This window comes from Malus domestica, chromosome 04 (assembly GCF_042453785.1).
Source record: "Malus domestica chromosome 04, GDT2T_hap1".
In the NCBI taxonomy this organism is placed as follows: Eukaryota; Viridiplantae; Streptophyta; class Magnoliopsida; order Rosales; family Rosaceae; genus Malus; species Malus domestica.
In genome coordinates, this window is record NC_091664.1 from 20,566,081 (window position 1) to 20,579,368 (window position 13,288).

General features: G+C 37.3%; 1 protein-coding gene and 1 long non-coding RNA gene across 3 annotated transcripts; one reads left to right on the forward strand and one right to left on the reverse strand.

Moving 5' to 3' along the window:
• The first annotated feature begins 1,557 nt into the window (after positions 1-1,557).
• On the forward strand, positions 1,558-2,421 carry LOC108173206 (uncharacterized). The gene is made up of 2 exons (XM_017331869.2): positions 1,558-1,719; positions 1,837-2,421. The coding sequence occupies exons 1-2, from the start codon at positions 1,558-1,560 to the stop codon at positions 2,419-2,421; spliced, it is 747 nt and encodes a 248-aa protein (XP_017187358.1).
• Positions 2,422-5,454: 3,033 nt separating this feature from the next.
• Positions 5,455-8,098, reverse strand: LOC139195303 (uncharacterized). Of its 2 annotated transcripts, XR_011580100.1 has the most exons (3): positions 7,841-8,087; positions 7,352-7,573; positions 5,455-6,225 (listed from the first exon to the last, which is right to left on the reverse strand). It is a non-coding gene; the product is annotated as an uncharacterized lncRNA (long non-coding RNA). The 2 variants fall into 2 exon arrangements; XR_011580099.1 differs by lacking the exon at positions 5,455-6,225 and having other exon boundaries at positions 7,088-7,573; positions 7,841-8,098.
• Positions 8,099-13,288: the final 5,190 nt, after the last annotated feature.

Below are 13,288 nucleotides of genomic sequence, written 5' to 3' on the forward strand. Positions count from 1 at the left end.
CTCTCTAAACACTTTTCTCTCTAAATTCTAACTTTGGCATCGGAGGTTCTTCAGCCAAAGCCCCCCCCCCAAATTCATCGTGGGCGCATGAGGCTTTTGGCCTTAACCAAATGTGTTAATTGTTTTGTAGGTGCAATTTTGTCCAAGATCAAGGAGGAAGAAATTTGCATCCACAAATTGGTGCTTTCATTGAGAGAAGAGTCACACACTCGTAGAATACTCTCGCATAAAAAGGTTTTTCTCTATTTTCTAGTCCACTTGCATTTTTTCGTACGTTCTTATTATTAGAATTTTTTATTTGCAAAGATTCTTTGATAAAACGTAAAAGAGAAATAAATTGGCTAGAAATTTAAAAAATTCAACGAATGAAAATTCCAATATTCAAGAAATGGGACCGCGGCGATCCACGAGACTAAATGTGATCTTAGGGGGAGCGGCACCACCACCACAAGGTTCCACCACGGGAACCACCACGGTGGCTACCATGATAGCCACCCATGGCGAGGTCCATGGTGTCACCACTACCACGACCCGAGCCGTGCCACCAAAGCAAGCCCAACGAGAGCCCAATGCGTTGCCAAGCCAAGCCCAAGCCTCGCACTCGCATGCATCACGTACCGAGCAACCCACTCCGGTGGTCCAGGCTACTCCCGTGGCCCAGCCTGCCCCCGTGGCCTCCCAAGCAACCCAAGGCGGCCCAAGACTATCTCAACCATCCGAACCTACCATCAAGCCGAGGGCATTTTCACCATATTTCTTCGCGGATTTGACATTTCCTAACTTAAATCTCGCGCCCGGAACCTACCACACTTCTACTGCTCAATGAGGCACATTCTTTCCAAGCTTTTCCAATCTAAATGGCAAACAACACTTATCTTGACAAGTCATAGAGTTGACGAGCGTCTTTACACAGCAACCAACCTTGGTGAATCAACTCTTACAACGCATCGAGATCCAACGTGCCTCGAACTAGGTGTCCTGAAGTAGGACAAGGGCAGATGAACCTCTCCACCAGCGTCCCGACAAGCAACCCATCAACCAGCCACGATCTGAGAGTTCCGACAGTTTACGCTCTGGCCTGGGTCCTTGAGATAGCGTATACTCTCGTCTTAGCGCGTGGAGGAGCATGCATTCCCGATCAAGCCCATGGATGAGCATACGTTCACGGTTGAAGTCACACTCTGATTATCAATATGGATAACCTTTCAGGCAAAATGTTCATTCACAACTAGGCTCGCAAAGAGTATTCTCCACCTCACATTAGAGTAGATAGCATGGTAGACGGAGAGAAGCAGTCACTTAATCCGACTCAAGTTCAACCGACAGCCTGCGAGTAGCCTGTTTGCCTGCCAAGAACATGCAACATACACCACAACCACGACATAAATGAGTCGATCACAAGGAAGAGTGGCCCAAACCCATAGGTCATGATCGGGGCAGTCGAAATTTCCACTGCCCCAGCAGAGGCAAATTTAAAAAGAAGTTGAGAGGCTCTTAACTGAACGATTGCGTAATTTCCAACGTAACGAGCCTGCTGACGATGCGCTTTGACGAGACATGACCAACATAAGCATGTCACCATTCACAAATGAGACCGAGTGGAAAAATCCACCTCGCGGGTTCACTATGCCTCACTTCACTCCGTACAAAGGAGACGAAGATCCGGATCGACATCTCAAGCACTACCGTAGTACCATGATCCTCTACAGGAGCAATAACGCACTTATGTGCAAATTTTTTGCCACAACTCTATAAGGCGAAGCGCAAGATTAGTTTCATACTCTACCGCCGTAGTCAATCCAAAGTTTCAACGAACTTTCCTTTGTTTTCATTAAGGAGTATTCGTTTAACCGCTCAATCAAAAGGACATCAGACCATTTCTTCAGCATCGTAAAAGACCTTAGGGAGACAATTCGTGACTATGTCAAGAGATTCAAAGCTGAGAAAGCCAAGATTGTTAGCTGCAATGAAGACATAGCAACAACAGCATTCAGAAATGGGTTTCCTACCGAACATCCTTTATTCGGAAAACTAATCATAGGAGAAGAACTAACCCTAGCAACTTCGTATGCTTTGGCAGAAAAGCATGCATTATGGGATGAAGCTAAGCAGTTTAACAAAAACGAGTCAGAAAAGAAGCACATGGAATGTTCCTCGACCAAAGAAGACTCAGGGCTTGAAACATTCACCAAGTTCACAATTCCAATTGGCCAAATTCTCCGCAAGTTTAAGAACGAACCTTGGTTCGAACTGCCACCACCCATGAAAGGCGATCTTACCAGGCTGGATCATACAAAGTATTGCACATTCCATCAAAGACCAGGCCACAATACCAACGACTGCCTAAAATGGAAGCAGTACCTTGAGAAGCTGACAAATGAGGGTCGATACGATGAGTATCTTAACAGGTCAACGAAATAGCCTACATAAGCAAGGGAAGTCTTCATCACCCTTTGAACCCCGTTTAGGCTTTTCCAAATAAGTTCGAAGTCTCAAGCAGCTCAACGAACAAGGTCTCGCAAGCCAAAGATTATCCAGTTTGTTATGCCGTTTCTACCTTCCAGCACAGTTGATTTATTTCTTTATTCTCAATGAAGACTCAAGAAGTTACTCATAAGTCTAGCTCAACTGCTCAAAACCCTTTCTAGGTTTGCTCTCCAGTGTGAAAAGATAAACTAATTGCTTTCCAGTGCGAGAGGGTAAACTAATTCCCCAACACCCATATGGGTTTGCTCTCTAGTGCGAAAGGATAAACAATTGCTCTCTAGTGCGAGAGGGTAAACTAATTCCCCGACACCCATATGGGTTTACTCTCTAGTGCAAGAGGATAAACTAATTGCTCTCTAGTGCAACAGGGTAAACCAATTTCCCGACACATATATGGGTCTAATTTCCAGTACGAGAGGATAAACTAATTGCTCTCCAGTGTGAGAGAGTAAACTAATTGCTCTCCAGTGTAAGAGGGTAAACTAATTGTTGTCCAGTGAGAGAGGGTAAACTAATTCCCCGACACCTATCTAGGTAAGCTCTCCAGTTCGAGAAGGCCACATAGCTTAAAAGATCGAATGATTGAAAATCAACTAAGCAGCAAAAGGTCAGGGGGCAGAAGCCACTTTTGCACTTAACAGTTCACTCATTCAACACTTCATCTTTAGTAGCTCCGATCTTGGCAACTTTATCCTTGACTGCTCTATCTACGGCAGCTGAGAAATCAAACTCAAGCAGTTTCCTTATTTTTGGCAAGTAGCCCAAACATGGCAGCCCAAATCATTGCCCATGCCACACCACTTCCTTGGGCCATGCCGAACTAATCCTTGGCTTTAATCAAGCCGAACAGCACAAGCAATGGCCCCTACCACATCGCCTCCTTAGCCCATGACAAGCCAACTCCTGGCCCTTGCCAACCAACGTGTCGCACCACCCCGACGACTGCTCTGTGGCAGCACCTCCCAAGAAGAAGACAAGAAGAATTAAGTTTTCCTTACATCAGTGCAGCATGGAGAAGACGAAGAAAGCAATGAAAGACGGTCTTTTGCACAGACAAGTATAGAAGATTGCTAGGGGAGGGGGAAAAATATCCTCTAAGCTTTCTCTCTCTTGTAGGGTAGAATAAATCACTCTCCAAAGTTGATTTAACAACCCACTTAAGGTGGACTTAAATAGACTTTGAGAGAAATTTATTTCCCTTTCCTAGAATGATCTAATTTCATATTAAAGAGGGAATCTACATCAAAATAGGAAGCAGTCCTAAGTTTCCTAGAGCAAGAAGATCTCTACACCTGCTACCCTTTCTTACGAGCAGCCCAGCAAGTGTGGGGCATTTGTGGAGCCAAAAAATAATCAAGAGGCGACATGTGAATTTTTAGGTGAAAATGACAAAATTACCCTCGAGACACACCGGGTTTCCTACACGCGAGCAGCGGAGAATCATCCATCAACTGAGTCAAGAGTGCCCAAAATAGGTAACAAGTTCAAATTTATCTCATCCATATTTACTCCATATCCTCTACAAGGAAATAATTCCATAACCTTCAAAACCTTCCATATAAATTAAATTAATTAGGCTGATTAATGGATTAATTCCTAATTAATCCATTAATTACCAAATTAATAACCATTACACCCCAAAAAACATTCAAGGGCCAGCCACTCTCTCTTTCAAAGAGGGCCGGCCATGTTCTGTAAATAGGACTCCATTTTCTTTGAAAGACTAGGTCCATACTCTTGCAAAACTCCAAAAACTCTCTAAACACTTTTCTCTCTAAATTCTAAATTTGGCATCGGAGGTTCTTCGGCCAAAGCCCCCCTCTTCATCGTGGGCACGTGAGGTTTTTGGCCTTAACCAAATGTGTTAATTGTTTTGTAGGTGCAATTTTGTCCAAGATCAAGGAGGAAGAAATTTGCATCCACTGAATTGAAATGAGACTTTGTAGTGGTCATTACTTTTCGTATTGATAAGGATACGTTTACTTACCAAGAATTAGTATGAGGTGAAATTGAGGTATTTTAATTTTTACCTTTCCCATGTTTATTGATGCATAAGGTCTTCTACAATGCTTCAGGCGAGTTTCATATTTTTATATTTAATGTTGAGTTTGATTTCTATAACACAATTGTTGAAGACTAATGAAGTGTTTACGCGTTCATAATTGAAATCAATTTACAGAGTTGGATTCTGACTATGAGATACTTCTTTGTTTACTTAACTTTGGATTCACACCAATCTAGGAATCCAACTCCTCATTTTGTAAAAATTGAACCCCCTAGATGAGGCCTATGAGGGAGGTATTTGAATTCCGACACGATAATCATCAAAGTTAATTTTGATAAAGGAAGAGTCCGGAGGGATCCATTTAATCAGTTTAGAAGGCTTCAAAAACCTCTGTTTATTATTTTTAGCATTAGCTTTATAATATGATCGACCTTCTGTAGCAACGAGTGTAATGCACGAGCATGATTAGATTGGAAGTTTCTAAACATAATAGCATTTCTATCATTCTAGATTTGCCAACAATTTAACAGAGCTTTATTCACCGCACAGACCTCAACAGACTTTGAATTCTGTAAAGTTTTCATCCAATCTAGAATATAAATATACGAACTTGAGGTATCATTAAAAGGATTATCAGGAGCTAGGCACCAGACATCTTTGGCATACTTGCAACTAAGGAAATGATTTTGCTCTTCTTCAATCACACTCACACCCACAGAAAGGACACTTGTTATCTATATCCTTCATGAATCTACTTAAAACATTTTCTTGTTTGAAGTCTGCTTTTAATTAAAAGCCAATTAAACATTTTAACTTTAGGAGGAATGGTAGTTTGCGCACCTTATTTTGTCTTACTAAATTTTGCTAAATATCATGCTGGATCTAGGTTGTGGACTTAACTGAGAACATACCGTTGACAAATATGTCTTGAGTTCTCTGTAAAAGAATAGGGATGCTGCAAATCTTCCTAGTAACATCAAAGTCTACAACCTGATTTAATTTGTTTTTATACCAGCAGTTATTTAAAAACCAACTTAGAAGTCCTAATTTAGAGAAGAACTTTGGTTTCCAGGGATAAAGTAAAAAAGTGGGTAAGGAAAAACTCATTAATGGACCCGGAATAAAATGCCGCTGCTGTCATCACCCATAATCCATCTCATCTGAAAGGCCTGATATCATCGTTGCCCGCGCCATTAGCTGGTGGCAAAACTTCCAGTCTATCTGCATTGCAGTCCCTCATGCCCAGTAATATGGGGCTGTCTCCAAATGGTTCAGAATCGTCGATGGGTTTCCTCAAGATTAACATGGATGGGGCTTGGCGTGAATCTCACAGAGTTGGGGGGTAGGGTTATTATCCAGGACACGGATGGGTGTTTTGTTGTTGCCTTCTCCATGTCATTTAAGCATGTCTCGTCGCCCATTCACATTGAAGCACTTGTAGCTCGCGAAGAGTTATTGTTGGCTTCGCATTTGGGACTGCAAAATTTGATACTTGGGAGTGATTCCCTCCATATCGCAATTGCCTTGCAGTCGAGTTCTCCCGATTCGTCCTTTATTGGTCAGATTGGGGAAGACACGAAGGCTTTGCTTCATGAGATCACTGGAGCAACGGCTGCCCCCGCACGTCACAACGCCAAAGAGGTTGCTCATCGTCCTGCTCGATATGTATTTTTCCTCCCCATGTGATGTGTGAAATTGGTACCAGGTGAAATATCTACATAAAAAAAATTTAACTTTGCACAATAAACTAGTCAATTGAGCTAGTCAACTAGTTACAGCTTATCAATGATAGAAAGTGCAGTTGCAAGAACAAATCCTAATTGACTAGTATGTCCAACTATTCAGTGTCTACCCATATCAACAACAAATCTCAAACTTGAACACATTCACATATCAGTTCATTATGCGAACAACAATGACAAAGCAATTATGAAGTAAAGTATGTTGGATTGACTATTCAAGCTCATCAGTCAACTAAGTACAAATTCGTTAGTTAATTAAACGCAAATCTACGAATCAAAATTAGTTTACTACAAGTTATCTTAGTCAACAATATTTCAATTTATTGCTCATAAAGTAAACTTAGTCGCAAACACATATCAAATAACAACTTATGGGATGCCTGAAACATATGTTAGTAAATAAGATATGTGAACAAGTTCAAGAGACAAAGAACACAAGAAGTTTTTGGCCGAAATGACCCACCTAAACCGGATACTCTACACTGAGTATAATCCACTAGTGTAAACAAGATTCATACAAAGTATCCACACACTACTACAAAATTGTCTATTTCTGGCAGTCCAAAAACTGACAAGAAACATATATTACTGTCGAATATTATGCAAAATCCGACAGAAAATGCATGCAGTGGCGGATATAATAAGCGATAAAATTGTCAGCGTCAGGAAATGAATTTTCGGACAGAAAATACTCTAAAACCGACAGAACTTGTGTCGGATATAACTGACATAAAGTTTATTAATAAAGAATAAATAAGAGCATTTTCTGTCGGATACAACCGACATAAAATATATATAACTGACAGAACTTGTGTCGGTTATAATCTACAGTAAATATTAATAAAAAAATTGCTAAAGCATTGTTCTGTCGATTAAAACCGACATCAAATATATTAATAATAAAATAAATAAATAGGACATTAGAGCAGAACCCTTCTTCTCGTTGACCATTCTTCTCCCCTTCTACTCAAAATCAGAATCTGCAGAAACACAGAAGAGAAAAGCCAACCTTCTTCCCAACACAAAACACAACAATACATCCCAGAAAAAACAACAAAGAAAACATAAACCTCTCATACAATGGACAAAAACAAAGGAAAACAGAACAAAAATCAACCTTAAAAACAGAAACCTTCTTCCTCATCTTGACTCGTCGTCGATTGTTCTCTCCAAATGGTTCAGTCCCAGATTCCTATACAAAGAGACTCGTCATCGGGACTCATCAATACACCGGATATCTCCCCAAAGAAATCAATCTCTTGCCGCACTTTGTAATATGCCTCTGTGTTATATATATGCACAAAATATGCAGGTTCCGCGACTTCCACAAACCGACCATCTGATAAAATTGAACAGTACTTCGTTAAAGTTCCCAAATGCAAACACAGCATTCAAAATACGCACTCAAATGCAAACACAGAGCAACACATTTCAACTAATATCAATGGATTTAAGGTAAGATTAAGGATTGAAATAGACAAATTCCAAGCCAAATTAAAACCAGAAACCCTATATTCCCAAATTGAAATTAAAACCAAAACAAAGCAAAAATACACCCGAACCCAAGGTGAGAAACGGAGAAATCGAAAGGGAGTAGAGAAATTACCAGAAGCGGAGGACAAGACAGGATAAGGGCGAGGATGAGTGGAGGTTATCAAAGGCGAAACTACCGAGGGCTTAGGGTCTAAAGTGGAGAGGAGGTAATCGGTGATAGAGGCGAGCTTGGGATTCTGGCATTTGAGCTTGATGGTAGAGGAGGATGAGTATTGCGAAAAGGAGGCATTGGCTAAGGTGGTGGTGGAGGAAATGTTGTTGATGCAATCAGAGAGAGGGCTCAGCTTCTGGATGGCTCAGCTTCCGTTTTTTTTTTCTTCTACTTCATAGGTTTTATTTTGGAGAATGTTCATTACTGTCGGTTAAAACCGACAAAAACATTTTTAAAATACAAACCGACAGAAAATTTTCACCTACTATTGTTTATAATCGACAGAAAAAAAATATGGCCGCCAAAATGCCCCCAAAATTCCCTTCCAAAATTTTAAATTCCCTCCCAAAATTTTAATCCCCCCCCCAAGTTTTGTTACGATTTAAAAAAATAAAATAATAATTGTTTGGTTTAATAAATAAATAAATGGGAAAATTTAGGTTCACGTTCTTATTTTTGTTACTCCATTGATTAAAATCCTATTTTCAATTTTTGATTAAGGTCCTTGGGAATTAATAACATCATTAATTATTTGAATAAAAAAATAGTTTTATTTTTAAATATATTCCTTTAGTGTTAAAAATGTTAAAATTAGTATATTTATATTTATGACTAAATTTTTTATCATATATTTTTATTTTTAGTTTGTACCTATTTTTAATTTGCAAATATTTTTTAATTTGTACGAATTTTCTTTTCATTTTTAATTTGTACCCATATATTAGTTTCTTTTTGTGCCCATATTTTTGTACCCATATGTATACCGTCACGTGACATTATATATTTAATCAATGATAGAAAAATTACATATGGTATATTTATGTTTTATGCCTAAACTTGTATCATATATTTATATTTTTAGTTTGTACCCACTTTAATTTGCAACATTTTTTTTAATTTGTAGTATTTTCTTCTTAGTTTTATTTTGTACCCATGTATTAATTTCTTTTAGTGCCTATATTTTAAAAATTCTTTCGTACTTATAATTTTTAATCTTTTATATGTACCCTAATTTATTTATAATGTACCCATTCTTCTTTATTAATGTACCACTTTGTTATATGTGAAATGTACCAATTTTTTTGTCAAATGTACCAATTTTTTTCGTAAAATGTACCAATTTGTTTTAACGATCCACTACCTTTTTGACACAATTTGCATTCTACGAAACTTTTTTCAATGATCCAACCATCAAACTTATTTGTACACACTCCGAGATTACATACGTAAAAAAGTTTAAAAAAACAAACATTCAAATATTACGTAACGGAACAAAAGTTTTCAACGGTTATAAACGAAAAATCCCAATTTAACGGTTATTTTAGCTCCAATTTTGATGATTTTTTACAGCTACACTCCTCGACCTTATAAGAATGTAATGAATAAATTTGATCTTTAATTTAAAATATTTACACTAGTTATACTTAATAGAAGTATACTATTAACTCTAAGTGTTTGTTTAATCTACCGTTTTGACACAATATGCATTCTACGAAACTTTTTTCAACGATCCAACCGTCAAACTTATTTGTACACACTCCTAGATTACATATGTAAAAAATTGTAAAAAACAAGCATTCAGAGATTACGTAACAGAACATAAGCTTTCGACGGTTAGAAACGAAAAATCACAATTTAACAGCTATTTTAGCTCCGATTTTGATGATTTTTTACAGCTACACTCCTCGACCCTATAAGAATGTAATGAATAAATTTGATCTTTAATTTAAAATATTTAAACTAGTGAATACAACAAAATCTTATTTTATACTTGATAGGGAAGTATAACATTAACTCTAAGTGTTTGTTTAATCTACCATTTTGATGTGATACGTATGCTATGAAACGTTTTTCAACGATCCAACCGTCAAACTTGTTTGTACACACTCCAAGATCACATACGTAAAAAATCGCAAAAAACAAACATTCAGATATTAGGTAACGGAACAAAAGTTTTCGATGGTTATAAACGAAAAATCACAATTTAACGGTTATTTTAGCTCCAATTTTGATGATTTTTTACAGCTACACTCCTCGACCCTATAAGAATGAAATGAATGAATTCGATCTTCAATTTAAAATATTTACACTAGTAGATAAATCTTATTTTATACTTATAACATTTACTCTTAAATGTTTGTTAAATCTATCAATTTGACAGGATATGCATTCTACGAAACTAGTTTCAACGATCCAACAGTCAAATAGGTTTGTATATACTCCGAGATAGCATGTGTAAAAAATCACAAAAAAAAAAAACATTCAGAGAACCGTCCAAAATTTTGCTTTGTTCGTGTCGGTTATATCCAATAGGGTAATGAGTGAAAAAAAAAATATTTAAAACATGTGTTTATTTATTTATTTTTAATCAACATAACATTTTAAAATAATAAAATCAAACATGATAGAGTACACCAGATGTTCATGTATGTTTATGTGCCAGACAATGTGCTTTGTGACACTTTGAAAAAAATTGTTTGAATTTCTTTGTATCTTATTGCTTGCCTATGAGGGAGCATAATCCTTATTACAAAAATGAAAGAGCTTCATATTGTAGTATGTTGTTATTATTCTCTCAGAAAATTTATGGCTCGTGGGAATTGGGTTCATTAGACTTTAGAGTCATGAGTGAAAAAAAAAATATTTAAAAAATGTGTTTATTTATTATTTTCAATCAATGTAACATTTTAAAATAATAAAATTTTTATTTCTGTCGATTATAACCGCCAGAATACTAAAATAATAAGCGCTAGAAAGTAAAATAATAAAATAGTCAATTTATGTTGGTTATAACCACCACAATTAACTTAAAAACTGGCAGAAGCTGTCAAAAATATTTTTTAAAAAGGATTAAATATTACTGTCGGTTATAACTGACAGGATATTTTTATATCCGCCAGTAAATATCCGACAGGAATTTATGTCGGATATAACCGACATGATTTTTATAATATCCGCCACTAATTAAATTATGGGTCGGATATAATTTATCGGACAAGATGTTTTTAATATCCGCCACCTAAAGCTAATATTGTAGTAGTGACACAATCTCAATTCCTATATCCTAATCTACGGAGCAACTTATAACTTTGTACAACCTTGCCTTATACAAGAAGAGGATTCCTTCAGTATTCACAAAGTGGCAGCTCCTCCTAAGCTCTTCACCTTGTGGCACCGAAATGAAGTCACCTCTAGTCTTCATAAGATGACAGCTCCTCTTGAAATCTTCACCTTGCGGCACCGAGACCAACACCAACAAATGCACATTATATGATAATGATGATAATGTGCAATTTGGATTCAATGACTAGTATGTTTCTTCAGTCAAATAATTGAAAGAAGAAACTAATGAGAATAAAAAATTGGTCAATAAGCAGATTTGAAACTTGAAACATGACCAAAAATTTGATGCAAAACCATGAAGAACTATGCAACCCTATAATGCAATGATTAAGTGTTTAATGCATGAACATGGTTTTATGGCTAGGGTTTCTAATGAGGATGACACACCCTAACCCAGATATTCTAATGATAGCTGGATGGCACGTGCTGGCCGACACTCCAGAGTGACGAAAGCCATAAATATACAAATACGCAAGAATATAAGAGAACATGTAATTCAAAAGTCATATAACAAATAACGATGATTCTGAATATACAAATGCTAGGAGACAATAATAAGATTCCATATTAAACATGAGTACAACAGAAGGTCCAACAATCATAAATCCGAAACAAAAGATGCACAAATATGCCCAGAGCACACAACTACACGGAAGTGCGAGTGAAGGTAAGAAATCAAATTACAATTATCATAAAGAATCATACACAAGTGGAAGGTCATAAAGTTACTAGTAGGGAAATGCCTCGATGCTCGGGTCGTGTTCCTCGTCACTATGTCAAATACTTTGCTTCTGGGGAGCCACTCGAATTAGAGATGACTGAATCACTTCGGATGCACCAATTTGGGAACTGAACGTGGTCAGAGATAGTCAAAAATTGGCTCGCAAGCCATCGGGTTCATCGGAAAAAACTATTTTCACGATAGAGCTCAAGGTTCTCGGATGTTAATGGCAAAGCACCATAAGGTGCCTCGATGATGCATGCAAAACCACCAGTGGATTCCTCGCGTCCCAGAGAACTCGAATATATGAATTTGAGGTTCGATTAGTTGGGGAAAAGGGAAATGGTGAAAGTTAAAGCTCTCGGTGCTAAAGGAAGTGTTTTGCATAGATGGCAAGGGAGAGTTGTGAGAGAGGAGAGAGAGAGAGAGAGAGAAAGAGAGAAAGTGAGTTATCAAGAGATTGGGTAGTCACGGAAGAGGGAGAAAACAATGGGCCGGGTTTGAGTTGGATTTACAAAACCCAACATAAGGGTATAATCGTAATTTGCAACTATTTTTAGAACGGGTTGTAACAGAGGAACACAAGAGGCAACCCAAGGCTTTAAAAACACTCTTTGAAAATGTAAAATTTCCTAGCTAAAACAATTGAGCATATAAGAAGATTTAAACAAACATTTTCAGAGATAGGGAGATCTGAGATGGAGAGAAAAAAAACAAACCCTCTAAAGAAATTATAAACTTTCTATCCAAGAAGGAAATGAAATCATCTAACCCCATTAAAAGAAAACCTTTGATTGCTGCATACAAATTACAAAAAGACACTTGTCAAATGTAAAAGCAATCCGAGCAGGTCAATAGTGAAAAGCTCAATCATGTATAAAAGGTGACAGTCAGCCTATGTGGGTTGTCTTAAATTGCTTGCCCAGCTAGCTAGACAACAACAAGAAATTTTGACGAGACAAGGTCACTAGTTGAAGTGCATTAGTAAGTTAAACATGAAATGCATATGCATAAACAAACCTTTAAGGTGATGTGCCACAGTTTGAACACTTATTCCCAGCAGCAAAAGCCCTTAAGGAAATATTCTAAAAACTAATTGGAGCATGTGTGGTATAATTACAATATTAACAAGGAAAGCCAAACACAAAATTCTAGACTTCACAATCTCTCCCTTTGGCTTTCCTTGACAAAATACCCCAAGTCTAAAACTCATTTCACTCACCCACACTCAAGAGAAGAACCAATGAACAAATCCTGCACAACAACAACTCTTAACAAGAACAAGTGAAATTTATCATGGGTAAAAAGCTTGTAAGGTATGTAACACAACTAGAATTTTTCTACCCCATTTTCTCATGGTAAGACAAAGACAAGGTAGAACATCGCACGCAAGATCCAAATTTGCATCAAATACACAATGCAAGGATAGCAAAAGCACAACGGATAACAAATAGTAATAGATCATATGAGTACACCCAAGCAAAGTGTAGTAACAATTAGACTAA